This window comes from Tachypleus tridentatus, chromosome 9 (genome assembly GCF_004210375.1).
Source record: "Tachypleus tridentatus isolate NWPU-2018 chromosome 9, ASM421037v1, whole genome shotgun sequence".
In the NCBI taxonomy this organism is placed as follows: domain Eukaryota; kingdom Metazoa; phylum Arthropoda; class Merostomata; order Xiphosura; family Limulidae; genus Tachypleus; species Tachypleus tridentatus.
Window position 1 is genome coordinate 124,897,654 of NC_134833.1, and position 18,878 is coordinate 124,916,531.

Here is an 18,878-nt window from a genome sequence, read left to right on the forward strand (position 1 = left end):
AAACTGATTTTGATATAACCTCTGAACTGATAGTTAAAGTTGACCAACTTTCAAGAGGATCGAATAGTATTTTCAATGTAAAGTTGGAATGAAACAGATAATTCAGTGTAAATAATAAGTATACATACAGAAATAAAATCGGGAACACAAGACATTTCCAAATGTTTTAATTTACGAAATGAAAAAAAAATAAAATTAGACTAGTTAATACCAGAAATGTCATTTTTTGTGATTCAAGACAAGTACTGCAACTTCTACTTTCGACGAAACAAAATATTTTTTCTTCTACTTTTTTCTTGTATTATTTGCCCTATTTTACCTGATAATCTTCTTTAAATTGGTAAATAATATGTGACATAGAACAGTCTTTGATTTTTCAATAAACAATGTTTATAAACGTGGCTAGAAATACTCGTGTCTATACCTGTCTACTTCAATACGAAATAGCAAATGGCACAGAAGAAAGCAACCGACTTTAGGCCAGAGAATGGAAAACATTGATTAACGCCCAAGTGAAAATAGTTACTAATATTTCTTCTTTTCAGAGTGGAAGCACAGCTCCATCCATACATACTCTACATTTATTATAAATCTTGGTCTGGTTAACTCGAAAACTAAGGATATAAAAAAAACAAACATTAAAAGCGAAGGTTAGTGAAGGCTTCTCAAAACTGTTCTTCATGTATTTATATTATCATCAAAAACTGTTCTTCATGTATTTATATTATCATCAAGTTTACCTGTTCTTCATGTGAAGCTTGATGTACTATCATTAAGTTTACCTGTTCTTCATGTGAAGCTTGATGTACTATCATTAAGTTTACCTGTTCTTCATGTGAAGCTTGATGTACTATCATTAAGTTTACCTGTTCTTCATGTGAAGCTTGATGTATTATCATTAAGTTTACCTGTTCTTCATGTGAAGCTTGATGTACTATCATTAAGTTTACCTGTTCTTCATGTAAGTTTACCTGTTCTTCATGTGAAGCTTGATGTACTATCATTAAGTTTACCTGTTCTTCATGTGAAGCTTGATGTACTATCATTAAGTTTACCCGTTCTTCGCATGAAGACTGTTGATATTTTCGTTACATTTAATCTGTTTTTAGTACAAATACTATGATATTAGGTTTAGTTTAGTTGTTGTGTTTTTTAAATTTCACACAATGCTACATGAGGCCTTTCTGCGCCAACCGTCCTTAATTTAGTTGTGTAAGGCTAGAAGGAAGGCAGCTTGTCATCACCGCCCATCGCCAACTCTTGGGCTACTCTTTTACCAACGACCAGCGGGATTGACCGTAGCGTTATAACGCCCCCACGGGTGAAATAGCGAGCATGTTTAGTGTGGCAGGGATTCGAACCTACGACCCTAAGATTACGAGTTGAGTGCTTTAACCACATGACCATGCTCGGTCCCTACGATTTTATCAGCATATTTAACCTGTTCTTGTGAAACTTACTATATCATTATCATGTTTAACCAGTTAACTATATGAATTATAATATATGATCATCATGCTTATCCAGATAACTGTGTAAAACTTATTATATTAGCAACATGTTTAACCTGTTAACTATGACAAACTTATTATATTATCATCACGTTTAACCAGTTAACTATGTGAAATTTATTATAATATCATCATGTTTAATCTGTTAACTACGTAAAACTTATTATATATTTTTTATCATATATAACTGTAAACTATGTGAATCTTATTACATTATCATCATATTTAACTAGTTAAATATGTGAAGTTTATTATATTACCATCATGTTTAACCTGTTAATTATTTGAAGCTCATTATATTGTCATCATGTTTAAAAGCTAAAACAGTGTCATTTGTTCGGTGTCTAGAGTTTATTAAACAATCAAGACACTTCTTACAACCAGTTAAGGAACAGCAAAAATTAAATAAATGAGCAAAGAAAAATAGAAGCTTACCAGAGGTGTATACCGAGGCATTATATAGTAGCACGTGCAGACGACAACACCACAAGCTGACACATGCAAAAGAAAGAAAGAAAGGAAATCAGAGAATCAGAGTAGTTGAATCACAACTGAGAGAGTATAGGCAGTGCATTTATTCACTTATGCTAATAATTGTTAATAGTTAACCAAAATTAATAATGTGTAGTTTTTAAATGGAAAATAACAAATTACACACTTTGATTCACATGAAATAATGCAATGTAATCCTAAAGAGGGTTTCCAATACAAAAATTAAAACTGGAACTGTCTAAGTTAACCCCCTGATTGCGCGGTGTCAGCATATTTTATAATTTATTCTATATCGTTGGAAGTTGAGCAAAACCCAAGTGCTAAGCTTTGCTGTAAAACAAAAGAATATTCAAACGTTCCGCTATGAAACAGTATAAAAGTGTGTATCAAATATAAACACGACATATAGTTATCTTCCACACCTATATGTTTCTTTGGTTTGTTGTGAATTTTGTGCAAAGCTACACGAGGGCTATATACAACAGACGTTCCTAACTTAGTAATCACAGGATAGAGGGAAGACAGCTAATAAATATTACATACCGACAACCTTTGGGCTACTCTTTTACCAACAAATAGTGTGATTGACTGTCACATTATAACGCTCCCATGAATAAAATGACAAGTATGTTCGGTGATGGAGATTCGAACCCGTGACTATCAGATTGGAAGCAAAGTGTCTTAACCATCAGTTCATGGCAAGCCCTCATAATTTTTGGATAATATTTTTAACATCAATTTATGTGGTCCGATGAGAGTTGACGTAGCTTGGAATTTTGGTACTCAACTGATTGAGGCATGAGATTAACCCTCTCAATACTACTGGAACAGTGTTTCCAACTTCTCAAACTACGAATGGTACAAATGTTTCCTGTTATCATTGAAAATAGCTACTTGTGATACGCTGGAGTAAACTGAGTTTGAAAGAATTTAATGGTATCCCACCTAATGTTGATATATGGTTTCTTCAGTATTTCCCACTTCAGTATTTCAGTAACCAACTAGATGCCCGAGTGAAATGTACAACAAATGCATGCAAACCTTGCATGAATGACTAGAATGGCAAATAATAACCCTAATTACTATGCAAATATGCTTGATTCGTTTGACCCAGGTAGTTTACAAGATAGTTAAAGTGAGTCAAGTGGTGTTCAACTGTGAGATAATAGACAGTCAAATGAGACAAAAGATAATGACTTCCCATCTGGTGATGACAGTCAAGATGATGAACATGGATGGCAGAGGATTGGTTTGGTTTGTTTTGAATCAAGCACAAAGCTACACAATGAGCTATCTGTGCTCTGTCCACTACGGGTATCAAAACCTGGATTTTAGCGGTGTCAGTCCGCAGACATACCGCTGATCCATTGGGTGGCCCCAGCAGAGGAAGACGTGAATAGTGTCAAAATGGGATATAATTGTACTAGTCGCAGTGTGAAGGAGTGGGAGCACTGTAGTGAATGGGTTAATTAGTCAATATGCGCAGATCGGTTTCATTCCTCAAATTTTAATCCATGTTTCTGACTTACATTTTAAACATAAAACACGTATGTAAGTCGTACGCCTATTTATGTACAGCATAGCTGTAATCAAAATATGAGATGACGTGTTTACGTTTAGTCAAACAGAACGAATAAAAACAAGGGTAGAATATGATTTCAAACTTTAACGAAAACGAATATCAGGGTTCATACAGTAAACAAAATTCAAGAGCTTTTATGACTTTCTTCAAGAATCAAAATGTGATTTACAAGGACATTAATTTTAATTTAATATATTTTAATTACATATTCAAAAACCTATAAAATATAACATTTTTTAACATTCAGTTTTATGTAACGGTTTTAACTGTTTTCTTTGTTTCTTTTTTATGTCTTAAAAAAGATTCAAAAGCTATGAGATGTCGAATTTATTTTATTTTTAATTAAAGTTTGAAACTTTAGATTCAGGGTGTGCAGAGTTTACCTTAAACAACAGTCAAGATGAGACATCTACCCATACCGGCAGTATAACTGAAATATTTGTAAGAAAAAGGATTGATTACATGATCCTATCTAAAGTTTGGGAAATACAAAACGTCCAAAGAGATATACAATTTTTGTCAAAAGCAACAGAAAAGAAAACAAAAAACTTTCTGAAACGGCTTAGTTTATTTTTCCTATCTTGCTAATTCCTTTTCTTTTCTATCTTTCTCATGAAAAAATATAAATATAAACCAAGCTTTTTTCCTTCATAAATTTATTGAAATAGTTCCATTTTACTTTCTCCTACAGATTTCCAGAAATAGTTCAATCTGATTTTTGCACTGTTCATCACATGCACTAATACAGATCTAGTTTCTGAAACAGTTAAATTTAGGGATCAATTCTAGTGGGTTTGGAGGACTTTCTACAACCTTATCTTTCTCCTCTCGTAAATGCTCAAAGTTTTTTCTTTTTCTCATTAAGCTGTACGAATTCTTACATGTGGTCTTTTCTTTTCTTGTTTTTGCACTCTTGTTGAATGACTAAGTATTACTCGTACTTCCACCTAGCAGATTTGCAATACAGAATCATATTTGAGATAACTTGTATGTTTCCTATTCCTCCAGCTTTTGTGACTACATTCTGGTTAGTTTCTGAGAGATATGGGAGATTTTGTTCTTGTTAATCAAGGAGAGATTTGAAGTTACAGAAAAACTTCTTTCAACAGTAGCCTGTTCATGTGAAAGTACCAGCACCACTTCGATAATGGACCACAGTTCTCGATGCTTTTCTTTATAGCATTACTGTTATAGTTAAGGAAGTGGCTTTGCTAGCTGGTGACTTCAATTTGCAGAAAGTGCTAAAATGTTTTTGTACTTTATTACATGTTCGTTCAGGGAAGTGTTTTAACCCAACAAAATTTGACAGTATTCACTTTCATTTCTTCTCACACTCTTCTGAATTCTTTACAGTTTTAGGTGGATCGAAGAAAGAAGCATGTTGCACAGAAGTGAATTTGATGTGAGTTTTGTCCACTAACTTCTCCAGCAGATGGACAATGCACTTCCTTGCTTCCATTTAAAATTCTAGAATCTACATCTTGTTGACTTTCTTGAAAAAAACGATTCACAAGCAATTCTATTGAAAAGATAACATCTACTTTGATAAACTGGATAAATTCTCATATTTTACTTCATACTTTACAATTATAAAAGTTCCAGAAAGCGGTTTGATAACTCCAGTTTTCAGAATTCTGTTCATCACGTTCTTTATCATCTTTTCTTGTCGGTTGACATGAATGGTATCATTAAATCATCTGCTAGGTACTTAACCAAATAGACAGACCCATGGTTTGCCACAAAGATAAAGAAATACAGTTTGGAAGAAGGAAGAGAACATCATACGCTTACTTGACTAAGGCAAATGTTTCGTACTTTGGGGTGGTGGAATGTTTGCAACTTTCAACCTTTTTCACAAAAGTAAAAAGATGAGGTAGTAAGTCCAAGGCTCTAGTTGCCGCAGAAATGTTCTCTGCTCGTCAATAAGAATACAACTTTGTCTCTTCTGAACACAAAATTATCACGTTAAATATGTGTATCCTTCAAAAGGCAGCAGAAAGCTTGTAACGTGCTTTCTAGGAAGACGTTGTGTAAAGTAGATTATCCAGCGTTCACGAACCCTTTCTTTATCTGTAGCTTCAGACAAGGCACTAGATGTGAAATATCGACATAACTTTCGGCTGACGTTTGATCAATCCATATATATATATGAAGTGTATAGTTGGTTCATGAAAGAGGACTCCATTAATATTCTTCATTAATTACAATACACGCACACACACACACACATATATATATATATATATGCATGTGTGTGTGTCTATGTATATGGTAATTTTTGAATGGCATGCTATCTATTTTTATAGCAAAACATTGCGTAAATATGAAACATGGACTTATCCGGGCTTTTAAAAAGAAAACAAGCTGTAACCCAAAGTTGGGTCTTGATGTTCCACATTACTTGAGCTATTTTATTATATAGAACAAATACAAGTTATCGAGCTGTTCAGGTTGTTAACATAAACACCTTTAATAATTAGAATAAAATGAGGCTTTTCTTTATTTGTTTTTAAAATTTAACGCTGTCACTATAACCCAACTGTAAAACCATAATTTATAAAGGAATTATTTCTAACTAAAAAAATACAACATAAAATGATATGTGCAATCCAATCGAGTATAATGATAATAATAAAAATATTGTGTTTTTTAATATTACCAAAACAAGTCCTCGGACATAAACATCTATTCATTACATTGTATATCATAAAAGTTTCTTCGTTGTATTTTTTTAGTTTAGCAAAACCAAAATCACTAGGTGAAACAGCGTAATAATAAGTTACCCCTATTAATAATTACACAGTTATAAACACAATGCTTATGAGTAACGTTGATATTGAAAGAACGATTTATAAGAAGCTCCTAACCAGTATTTACTTCAACTAGACCTCAGCTCTGTTTTCAGCGTGAAGAGTGAAGGTCATAACGAGTCATTGTGCCAACACTGTTTTTTGTAAAACACAATATATTTTAACGTTGTAGCTCGGCAACTACCGTTCTAATATAAAAATCGTCACGTAAAATGTTTCACATACACAAAGTTTTTCCTTTGTATAATTAGTGTTCAGTCAGGTTATGAAAATAAGAAAAACACAAACTTACCCATTTAGCCTCCATGCCATGTGTAAAGTGTCTGTGGTTCATTGGAAGTTTTGTTTGTTTTTTAATTTCGCGCAAAGCTACACGATGGCTAGCAGTGTAAGACTAGAGGGAAGGCAGCTAGTCATCACCACCCACCGCCAACTCTTGGGCTACTCTTTTACCAATGAATAGTGGGATTGACCCTCACATTATAACACTCCCACGGCTGAAAGGGCGAGCATGTTTGGCGTGACGGGGATTCGAACTCGCGACCCTCGGATTAAGAGTCTAGTGCCTTAACCACCTGGCCATGCCGGGCCTAACTGGAAGTCAATGGATAGAAAAAATACATACGAAACCTTCTGTAATGTTCATTGGAGTTTTATGTTTCACAGACTTCCTGTGGCTTTGAGTGCAGACTCTCCTACATGTCGAACTCTTTCATACGTGCCTTACAGTGTTTATAGTTGATGCAATTAAGCTCTGATAAACGCCAATTGGCATACAAATCCATCTTTTTCCAGAAGGATTGAATTTACATTTTTGTCGGCATTTACCTTTTTAACAGGCCTATTTCTTTCTGTTTTTGTTAGTAAATAAAAATGAAGGAAAAACGACTAAAGGAAGTGCCTTAGTCGTGTAACCAATTTTTTGCAAAAACAAATAAACCTTCGTGCTTTAGTGTTGGTTTTTTTTGACAGACATAATTTCACATTGATCATTTTTCCATGCAGCTGTTTTATTTTACCTTACATGAATACATTAAGAATGTAGTTTATTGTGAAAATTCGTGATTTTACTACGTTACGTGATGCTGGAACAGGAATTACTTCTTTGCTGCAGAAAATACAATAACGTATCCTGCAGTAACCGACACTATATCATTCAATATAGACTACAGAGATGCAAGAAAGGAACGTTATACGGCAGAAATGACTAGTTTATAACTTGCACGATTTATGAAAATAGTCAATAATAATTTTGTTTGAAACTTTTTTTCGACAAGAACTTTTCGGGACATTTCCAAGAAAATTGTAGATTTTCCAAGTTTTTCAACACTTAAATTTCAAGACTTTAAAATCCTGTTCGAACTCTGGAGTATTATATAATGGCTAGGACATTAATGACGGTGTGACTTTACATTACTACTATGGTGGTCAACTAGAAAAGCATTTATCTCTCTTGTTTATGAAATATAATCTGTTTAATGTCCACGTACATATACATATACTAGTATAATGTGCCTACTGAGCTACTACATAGTGCCTTACCTCGATAATGTGGCCCGGCATGGCCAGGTGGGTTAAGGCGCTCGACTCGTAATCTGAGGGTCGCGGGTTCGAATCCATGTCGCACCAAACATGCTCACCCTTTCAGCCGTGGGGGCGTTATAATGTGACGGTCAATCCCACTATTCGTTGGTAAAAGAGTAGCCCAAGAATTGGCGGTGGACGGTAATGACTAGCTGCCTTCCCTCTAGTCTTACACTGCTAAATTAGGAACGGCTAGCGCAGGTAGCCCTCAAGTAGCTTTGCGAGAAATTCAAAACAAGCAAACCACCATAGTGAGGGCTGAAATGCCAACATTAGGAGATAAGTTTATTTAACTTACTTATCCACAAATAGTAATATCTTATTAATTTTTCTTTATAATTTATTTTTTCTTCATTACTTTGGAGAGCAGTCACCTTAACACAGCTGTCTGGAGGTAGTGCAGGGTGATATAGATGTGGGACACTGAGGCTTGAGCACCCACATCTCGCTCTCCTATTTTCTATTTCTGTTCCTTTGATTATTCTTCATACGAGACTGGAAAACGGAGGTTAAGTTATGGGTCCTACTTCCTTAGTTACCTTCAAAACCTAAGGTACATTTTATATCCCACATTATAGAATGTACCCAGGGAATCTTTTCGATTATTTTTTTTAGTTTTCTTTTGGCTTGTTTTTGTTTATAATAAATTATCATTAGTTAGAAGTTTAGGTTTGCAATTCTTTACATTTTATTTTACTTGACTGTTTAGTACTAATATTCTATATATATATTCTTTATTTATTTTCTTCTATTAAAAAGTTTGGTAAAAATCATACATTACAGTCAGTCAACTCAATGAATATTTACCATGTAACATACATTATTTATTCTGACTGAATATGAAAACATTTGGTAAAAGAACCAAATCTTACTGCATCCAGTTAAGAAAAATAAAATTTTTGGACATAAAACATAATTTATTTGTTTTGACGAGTGTGTTAATGTTTTGTTAGATATGACATTCATAAACAGAAAACGTCTATTTCAAAGACTAAATAATTTGTTGGATAAAATAATACGCTGTTTGTTCATTTTCGTCATACAACACGTTATAGTCATTTGGATATTCGTGTAAAGTTATTCAGGAGCTATTTATCAAACTGATCATAATTTTAAACTGATAGACTAGACAGCGAGCAGTTAGTTAACAACACATGTACAGCCAACTCTTGGAATAGCCATCTTTGACCACTGCCCTTATAATGCATAGAGAATGTACTTTAGGTATGGAAGAGAAAGCTAGAACTGCAGATTCACGGTCGAGCACCTTAACAACTGGGTCACGAGCTATATCTATAGATATTGGAATACGTTATATTAAGAGTATTTTGATTATTCAAACCAGCAAGTCACAGCCGATATAAAGTCACAGTGGGGCGGAATGTATCAGAACTGAATTTTGAAACTGTTTGACGCTACATTGATGTTTCAGAGAATTTACTGTTTTTGTAAAGTGTATGCAACAGTCCTATTCGACACAAAATGTTCTTACTTAATTTATAAAGATGAGTTTATATCGAATACTTCAGAATTTTCAATAAAGAAATGCATAATGGCATTGAAAAACAAATACAATGGGGATTAACTCAGGTCCCAGGACCATCTAGAAAGAGACTTGCAACCAGTTTTACTGCAGCCATGGTAAGCAAAGTGCGGTATTTTGTAACACGCGAGAACCCACAATTACAGAATACAGTGAAAAAATTTGTTTACGTTCTCGAGGCAAGAGTACAGAGTATAATCCAAAAGACAAGTCGCATTGTTTCCAAGATACCAGTTAAATCATCACTCACATCATCAACCAGACAGTAGTCATGATTTCCAAACGAATAATAGTAGTCAAGCCACAGAACACAAAGTTTATGGATTTCTGTGTGATTTGACTGTCGAAATAGGTGTTGTAAAATGTTTGTCTTTGTGCACTAAATGCATTAATAAAAACATACAGAGAGAAAGAATATGGCTTGAGCAAGATAGCTTTACGATGGGAATTACTGTAACGGAAACTATGCTGCAACGCTATTGTCAAGATGCACAGTTGTAAGATAGAGCATGACCAGATATGATAACATGGAGTGAAACGATGTGTTGTGGTTCTACAATATATTGTTTTAACACAGTGGTTCTTAACCTTGTTGGAGGTACTGAACCCCGGAAGTTTCGTATTTGCATTGACTCAACCATTCGTAATTGAAAAAATAAAATGATTTTTTTCAAATTCAAAACATAAGTAGATATTTTATTAGTGCACAAAATGAACCATGCATCAGTTGCACACAATATTACTGTGTTCAAAAAACAAAACCAACAAAACATGAATTTCACACAAAAACAAAAACATAATTCAATGAATATTTACTGCAAATCAATGTGACTTTTGCTGTTGCCTTTCAGAGACGAGTTCAGAAATGTGCGGCTTCACCTTGGCAAGTGCCACTCTCATATCATTTTCGCAACAAAGTCTGTTCCTTTTCTTCGTTTTTATGTCTACCATCCTCGAAAAGGATTGCTCGCAAAGATACGTTGCTGTTGAACCTGGCTCTGCTGAAGTTCAATGATTTCGTCGAGGTATTCATCATTGACATCTGTTGTCGCAACACTAAACATGAACGGCTGTCTCACCCATGCTGGATATAACTCTCTAGTAGGGAAGTATCCGTCGAGAGACTTTGCGAGCTCATCTAAGTGCATGGCAATTGCTTGCTTCAGTTCCCCGGGTACAGAAATGTCTCCGATTTCAGACACATCTTCGATCTTACTTACACAGTCGTCCAGCAGGGGAAAGTTTGCCAAGTTATCATTCTCTGTTCGTCGTTTCCATAACGGTAGCTTTTTTTGAAAGGCCTTCAGGTTTTCTTCTGCTTCGATGATGTTGACTCCATCGCCCTACATCTATTAATTCAGATGATTGAGAGCATTGAAGATATCGGCCATGTACGCCAAATTGAAAATGAACTCAGATTTTTAGAAGCAATCTGCATGACAATGTTGGTGCTCTCGCAAAAACTGGGCTAATTCTACAAGCATGGCAAAAACACGATTCAGCACCTTTCCCCGAGATAACCACCGAACGTTAGAATGGTACAGAAGTATCTCGAATTTAGAGCCCATTTCATTACACAGCTCTTTGAAGATGCTTCAGGGCACTATTTCACACAAAGTTCACACATTCCACTACAATTTTTAATACTTCTGCCAGTTTTGAAGGCAAGGTTTTTGTTGCCAACACACGCCTGTGCATAACACTGTGCGTTACAATGATGTGTGGTGCATCGGCTTTCATCAGCGCACCAAAACCAGAGTTTCGTCTCAGCATGACTGGAGCTCCGTCCGAACGAATTGCAGAAACCATATCCCACGAAAGATCGTTCTCTCTGAAGAAGTCATCCACACGTTTCTTCACGTCGGCTGCTTTAGTTGTTGTTGTAAGAGGCTTATAAAATAAAAAAAAACTTCTTTTATTTTGTCGTTCTTCACATAGCGCACGAATACAACAAGCTGGCTTAGATTTGAAACGTCGGTTGTCTCGTCGAGTTGAAGGCTGAATTTTGCTGGGCTTCAAATCAGATCTGCAACTACTTGAGCCAAGATGTCATCGCTCATGTCATCTATTCTGCTGCTGATGGTGTCATTTGAAAGAGGATTTTGGGTTAACTTATTTTCAGCAGCTTTTCCTAGCATGATATTCGCCATCTTCAACGCAGCTGGTTTTACGAATGCTTCACCAATGGTGTGTGGTTTGCCCTGCTTTGCGATCAAGTACGCAACTTCGTACGATGCTGTGAGGATCAGTTTGTCGATGGGTACAAAGCCGAGAACAGGCAAAGTAGTCTTTTCATCGTACCTGGCTCTCTTTACCTTGAATTCAGCAAGCGTCGTGTTCTTGTATTTCCCATCTCCATGCAGCTTTAGAGAGTGTTCTCTTAGTTTTGCCGGTGCTGGACTAGAATTGCTCAACTTGGTATTGCAAATCATGCATTGAGGACGCTAATTCCTATCATGTTCCGTTATACACGTGAATCCATAATGTACGTATTCGTCCGACCACTTTCTGTTTTTGCTCGACTTAATTAGCATGAAGGGATTGAAAGATTAGGAAAAAATTACAAATGATGCACGATTACTACAGTCACAAGTCGACTGCTAATCGCACGAAGTTCCCTGCAGCACAGATATTAAGGCCAAGTGATGTGACGTGATTAGCCGCAGCCAATGAAGCATGACGTCATGAATCATACGAGTGGGGTGAACGGAACGATGTGTGTCTTGACCTCCGCCAAACCCCCTGAGACTGACTCACCGAACCGCTGGTGTTCGATTGAACCCAGGTTAAGAACCACTGTTTTAACACAACAAATTCAACTTCTAATGAACCTACTGTCTTGTAGGTGAATCATATTAATGAGCTTGTGTTAGAAAAAACAATTTGAAAGCACCAAATAAAAAGATAGGTATTAAATATTCTGTTTCATTTTCATAAATAATTATCATAAAGTTACTATACATATATATATTTTTATTATTTCATAAAATCAGATAAGTAAACATAAGTATACATTATAATTTATAATTAACATTCAGAAAGAAGTGTCACAAGTTCAGTCTATTTAATATAACTTATAAAGTCATAAATCTAGTTACAAAATAGTGCTTTCTGATGACTAAAATAAAATATCAGAAGAGTGCAAGCGCCTCCTCAGGATGTACCAGTGAACCAATAATGCTCCTCAACTAGCCCTAATTACTTCTGTATCTATTCCGAGAGGGTTACGTACCTGAATACACTATTAGAACACCCTCCTGTGGCACCTGAGCTTGTATGCCAAGTTTGGTCCTGCTAAATTATAAGTGGGGGAATAAACACAGTTTCAACAAGACACCTTTTGACTGATTACTAAAGTTTGTTTTCCTAGTAAACAAACACTTGTTCGATTGTCACTGTTAATAGACTCTGATAACACATATCTTTTAACACTTGGTTTAAAACTGTCTTTAATAACGACGTCACTGTTAGACGGGATTCATCAATCAATCAATCACACTCCTCTGAAAATCCGATAGATTCTTACTCTTATCAACTTGTTTGAAGGTGAATTACACCTTGTCTGTATTTCTACATTTATTTAGTTTAAGCAATCACTTAAGACTTCACATGATCTGTTTATTTTGTAAATGTAAATAAATAAATACCTTGTCCTACAAATACATGTGCATAAGTCCTAATAAAGAAGAGTCAGTTACTAGTTACGTGTACGTGTACAATGATGTCAATACGTACCACTGAAACCAAACACTTCATCTTATTAGACATATTTAACAATATACGTAATATCGCCTTATTACAAAGTTTCGTGGAAAATCACAGCCCTTATTCTGCCAGTTGTGTACAACTGAGAACAGTATCTCTTATATCGTCGTGTAATGTGTCTCTGGAATTAAAACAGTCGTTCTATCAGCTGTATATAAATAAGATGCGATATAAATCGCACTGCCAGATTAGGTTTCAGAGTTTACCGTACCCAGTGTACTGTGTTGTGTATAAAAATGTAAACAGATGTATGAATAATTAATTCAAATTACTTGCAATATATAAAACTTAATAACAGGGTTACTGCAATTGTTTTCAGTCCTGAAAGATTGCATACGAGTATGATTCAGTTTTAAACTAGTAATTACTAACATGTTTTTCAGTGTTCATGGCATCCACTTTCTTATAAGCCGTTCTTCATTTTTCACAAAACGTTTGCGTGACATAACCTACAAATATATTATACACATATCATTCTTTTATTCAATGTTTTTGTTTTTCCTTTCATTACGTTTCGGTCCAATAAGATTCTCTCTCTCTTCTATAGTGTTTGGAGAAAGGAGTGTATTTTGCAGACCGTATAGAAAAATGTCTTTACTCTATAGCCATAATATGATCTTTCGAAATCCAAATACGAGTTCATACAGAGAGATGTGATAAACATCGATAGTCAGGTTTTATCAAACAGTGGTTGAAACGTATCAGTTATATAAATATAACAAGTTATTGAGTTACTAATTCTTTTTATATTACGTCATCAACAATAATTCTTAAGAATGTTATTTACATAAGTACGAAAAATCTTTCAGATAATACACTTCAGTCTTATTCTGAATCTATCCTAACCTGCGCTTCAAACGATAAATTGAAGATGGAGGCGTATTTTTTCTGCTGTCTCAATGAAAACACGCAGTACCTTGAAGCTGGTTTAGAGGCTCAGCCCGGCTGCTGCAGACGTAAATTATCTCTGGGCTTCATCGAACAGGTGTTCGTGTCACGTGAAAGCCGTCTGATATGACGTCCGACTCGCGAATATTTCCAGCAGGAACTCTTCGTGTCACGTACAAGGGATTAGGTAAATTCCTAATTTATCAAGAAATTCTATTACCGTCTTAGAACCGAGACGGATGTCTAAAACTTAACTGAGAGTAAATCGCTCTTTTTGTGCAAACACACCAACGATGAAAGAAAGGGAATGATAAAAAGATGGACAAACTTGTATTAATAAACACCTCTCAATATTACATGTCTTTATGATACTTTGCAAACAAAAAATCGATTACGTAAACACTATAATTGTTAATCTATTACTAGTTTAATAAACAGTTCAGATGATAATACCAGTAACATCAATTATACTTGTTACCTACACCCACTCAGTTTGAATGGGAGAAAGAAGTTCTGTGCCTTTTACATTTTTAATTCTTTGCACTCAAACCAGGAGGCTGGTCTCAAGGCTGCCACACGTTTCGAGGTAGGACTTTTTTAAGAATGAGAAGTCACGTATTATTCTGCAGTTTATCACAATAAATAGAATCCTGAAGTAAATAAAAATATTTTAAATTTTACTTCATTAAAATTTATTGGGATGTAGAAAAGATATTCTATTCAATTAGGAACGAGCATGATAAAAAGTTGTTTAAAACGTGACACACTGGCTTGACGGCCAGAACAAAGAGCCCAAGTTTCAGACATAGCTGTTTCTAATTTTAAAGTGCTAATAAGAAGAATGCAAATAGCCTTCATACGTTTTGAATGAATAATGGGATTGTCTACAACGGCGTGCCTGGAGACGAAAGTGTGGAATATGGAAAGCAAAATACTGGGGTTGCGAACCTTAGACCTTCAGATATACAGCCTGGTACGCTAACCACTGTGCTACGTGCGGATCGAGTACGAACATTCATAGTATACCATTAATATTAACCAGTATATTAATCTCTCGCACAATATTTATCCAGTTACACTGTTTTACTCATCAACTAAGAGTGAAGATAAGACACGCAGGATGCATTCTACGGCAAAGATCCACCCTAGAAGCACTGGTGGACTGAAAGGCAAAACGCAAATACTTCAAAGACAATCAAAACACAACAGCCTAAGCCTACAATTAAACAAATTTGACAATTATAAATGAACACTGATATTTACAAATTACGGACATTCAGAAGTTGTATATATTACAAAGCAACAAGCGCTTTCAAAGTTCTTCGAAAGTGAGGTGGAAATACGTGTAAATGTAAAGGTTCAATGTAAAATGAGAAGGAATTTTCACTGACGTCATGGGTACCGACTATGACACGATGAATATATCAATGTGAACTTTCCAAGGCGCTCTGGTTAACCCTGTTTCATCATGTATGATGTATCTAAAAAACGTGCTAACAGGTTTAAGATGTTTGACAAATGGTTCCGATAAGAGTTTATTATAATCGTATTTCGACAGTGAAAGTTGTTGCTGAAAAGAAAGAATATTCGTTGACGTTTGTAGGATATACTTTTCACTCTGCTATTACACAATACCGACGCTGTATTATATTATTATACAATCTTGTAAAATAATACGTTTTAATATAATACGAAAACGAAGAATCAATTATATTTTCAATCTTTAAAAGCTTGATATGTATTTAAACATTCTCTGTACCTTACAGAACTGAACCTTGTTGAATGTTTCTGTGACCTCTACAAGGTTTCCATGACCTGACAGGCATTCTTGTTTCTGGATAACAATAAGTAATCATATATTCGTAAGTTGAAAACTAAGATAAATCATGTTTACTAGTGGCATAATATTTTTTCAGTATTAAAGTAATAATATTTATATATTCATTAAATTGGTTAATAGTGCATTTTAAAGTATTGTCTCTAACATCTCCGAGATTGTATCAAAATAGAAATATTTTGTTACTTTAGTATATTTAATCATCGATTTAACCTGAGATGTACTTCTGTACTGAAGAATGATTCTTTTGTATATTCATTGAAATATGTTTATCTAAACACATTGTTATATTTCGAAGTCACATCATTGTGTTTTGAAATCATATTCTACGAAATGTATGCATTATTTATGGAATTCAAAATAAAGATTGTGCATTATCCAACAGATTTGTGTTCTGTTTTGCTAACTCATAATTAGTGCATCTGATTTTTCTTACTTGTACTTGTGTGAAAAGTTTTTTTCGCAACGTATAACCAAATATTTAAATTATTAAATTTCATATTTCCTTCTTAATTAAATACAAAAACTCACTAAAGTGGATTTAATTATGTATTCAACTAAGTATTTCTTAAAATTTTTATCCTATCATACAGGAAATATTAATTAGTATGTCCAAAGACTGAGTTATCCGAGTTGTGTTTTTTTTTTATTTTGAGGAACAATTATCCAACAACATAATTAACTTACCCTGAGATTTCATGGGGGATTTCAAAACTGATTTTTTACTGAGCCGTAGACTTAATCCTACCCACGCCGGTAACATGCCGTTACTGAAGTCGTCAAAGTAACCAACTTTACATATAGTTTACATAATAAATATTACAAATAACTGAGTACACATAAGTGACAAATTAACATTAATATCGTTACAATAACTAAATGTATGTAATATAGGTTACAGATAAGTGGGCATTTCAGGAGCTAAATCAATGATATAGCTATTAGAATAGTTAAATACATTCTATGTAAATTAGGTTAAAGATATTTCATGTGACAAGTCTCTACTCCAGAAGTTACACGTGTTCTGTATACACCAGTTTACAGATAATTTAATATAATCCTAGTAAAAACTCAACAATAAAAGCATCACAATAGTTGCACGTGTTCCTTACACACCAGTTTACAGATAATTTAATGAAGTTCCAGTAAAAATCTATCACTGCAAACGCTACAACAGTTAGACGTTTTTCTGTACACACCAGTTTACAGATAATTTAAAGTAGGTCAAGCAAGTTGATTAAAGTTATTGCTTTCTGGGGAAAATTGTGTATCAAATACAGTTATACTGTTATCTTACAAGTTTATCTTATATAAACACTATAATTTCTTGTCATATATATTATTTTCGTTCTCTGTAAAGTTTCAGATTCTGTGAAGAAAATATGATATTCAGGGGAATATATACATATTTATAATCTAAATTACTTTTCTATGCACAATGTTATTAAAGGTAGTTCCACAAAAATATTGTTTATACGGTTACAAAACAGTTATAAAATGTAAACAAAATTATATGCCGTACATTCTCTCCGTAGAGGTTGCTTTCAAGTTCCCACAAGGAAAGTAAATAGAGTTTCGCTAAATAATAAGCCAAAGGTAATAATACGTATAGTACACCTCCCGCTGGGACAGCGGTAACTTTATGGATTTAAAACGCTAAATTCAAAGGTTCGGTTCCCCTCGGTGGACAAAGCAAATAGCCCGAGGCGACTTTGCTATAAAAAAAACGCACAATAATGCGTATCAAGAACATTACTACTCCAAGTGCAATTTGTATCTGACAACAAAAGAAAAATAGAAATTAAGGTCGAGATACGAAACTAATAGATTTAGAAATTGGGATAAAAATAACATAAATTGCAAAGTTTTTCGCATTCTTGCTGATTTGTCCATTTCGTAATCACATACGTGAACGTTTATATGACACTAGAACTCTTCTTTAGAGTCACGGAACTCTATACAATATAAATGAGCTTTACTTGGGTTATGCTATTCTCCGATGCACTGATTACCTTTACAGGAAAGAATAATAACTGAAATAGCCTGAGAAAAACCATGAAATGTTATGAAGAATCAGATCTAGTTTTCTGATTGGCTGGTTTGAAGAAAGAGACTGAACCCAATGTGGATCAGTGTAAAAATCAATCTTTATTTATTTCAAAACAAATCGAATGAAATAAATTAAAAAGACGATCAAATCATTAATCTCCGAGATCTGGTGAGAATCTTGTGTTATAAGAAAATGTGATGGAGACTAGGAGAGGGATAGTTAACATTGATATAAAGAAATGCGTTGTCTCCCAGGGTGCAGGTGATACTCCTTTATTTATTTATTTTTGTGGTTGTCCCATAGTTAACAACGGGTAGGACACGTCTCCTAGACATACTTAAATCTCTAAACAGTCTAGCTCCACAGGTAACATACACAGCAGTAAACTACATGGATCTCTATTGACACTTACAGTGGGAGGAACTATAAGCACCGAAGGAAGTTAACCCATGACACTGTATAAATATGACACTGGCATATCAGGCACATTTCATAAACAGTTTTCGTTATTACAAAACATGTGGCCCGGCATGGCCAGGTGTGTTAAGGCGTTCGACTCGTAATTCGAGGGTCACGGGTTCGAATCTCCGTCGCACCAAACATGTTCGCCCTTTCAATCGTAGGGACGTTATATGTTACGGTCAATCCCACTATTCGTTGGTAAAAGAGTAGCCCAAGAGTTGGCGATAGGTGGTGATGACTAGCTGCCTTCTCTCTAGTCTTACACTGCTAAATTAGGGACGGGTAGCGCAGATAGCCCTCGTGTAGCTATGCGCAAAATTAAAAACAAAACAGGTATGTCGTGATAACGAGAAA

General features: G+C 34.7%; 1 protein-coding gene across 2 annotated transcripts in view; it reads right to left on the bottom strand.

The window, feature by feature from the left end:
* LOC143226280 (voltage-dependent L-type calcium channel subunit beta-1-like) overlaps positions 1-18,878 on the bottom strand; it is a 90,939-nt gene that overhangs the window by 46,224 nt on the left and 25,837 nt on the right. Inside the window, exon 3 of one of the 2 annotated variants that reach the window (XM_076457037.1) lies at positions 1,947-2,002. The exons of the other annotated variant lie outside the window; for it this stretch is intronic. Coding sequence (XP_076313152.1) covers positions 1,947-1,967 — 21 coding nt within the window. The 5' untranslated portion in view covers positions 1,968-2,002. The remainder of the gene's footprint in view (positions 1-1,946; positions 2,003-18,878) is intronic. 2 annotated transcript variants of the gene reach the window in all.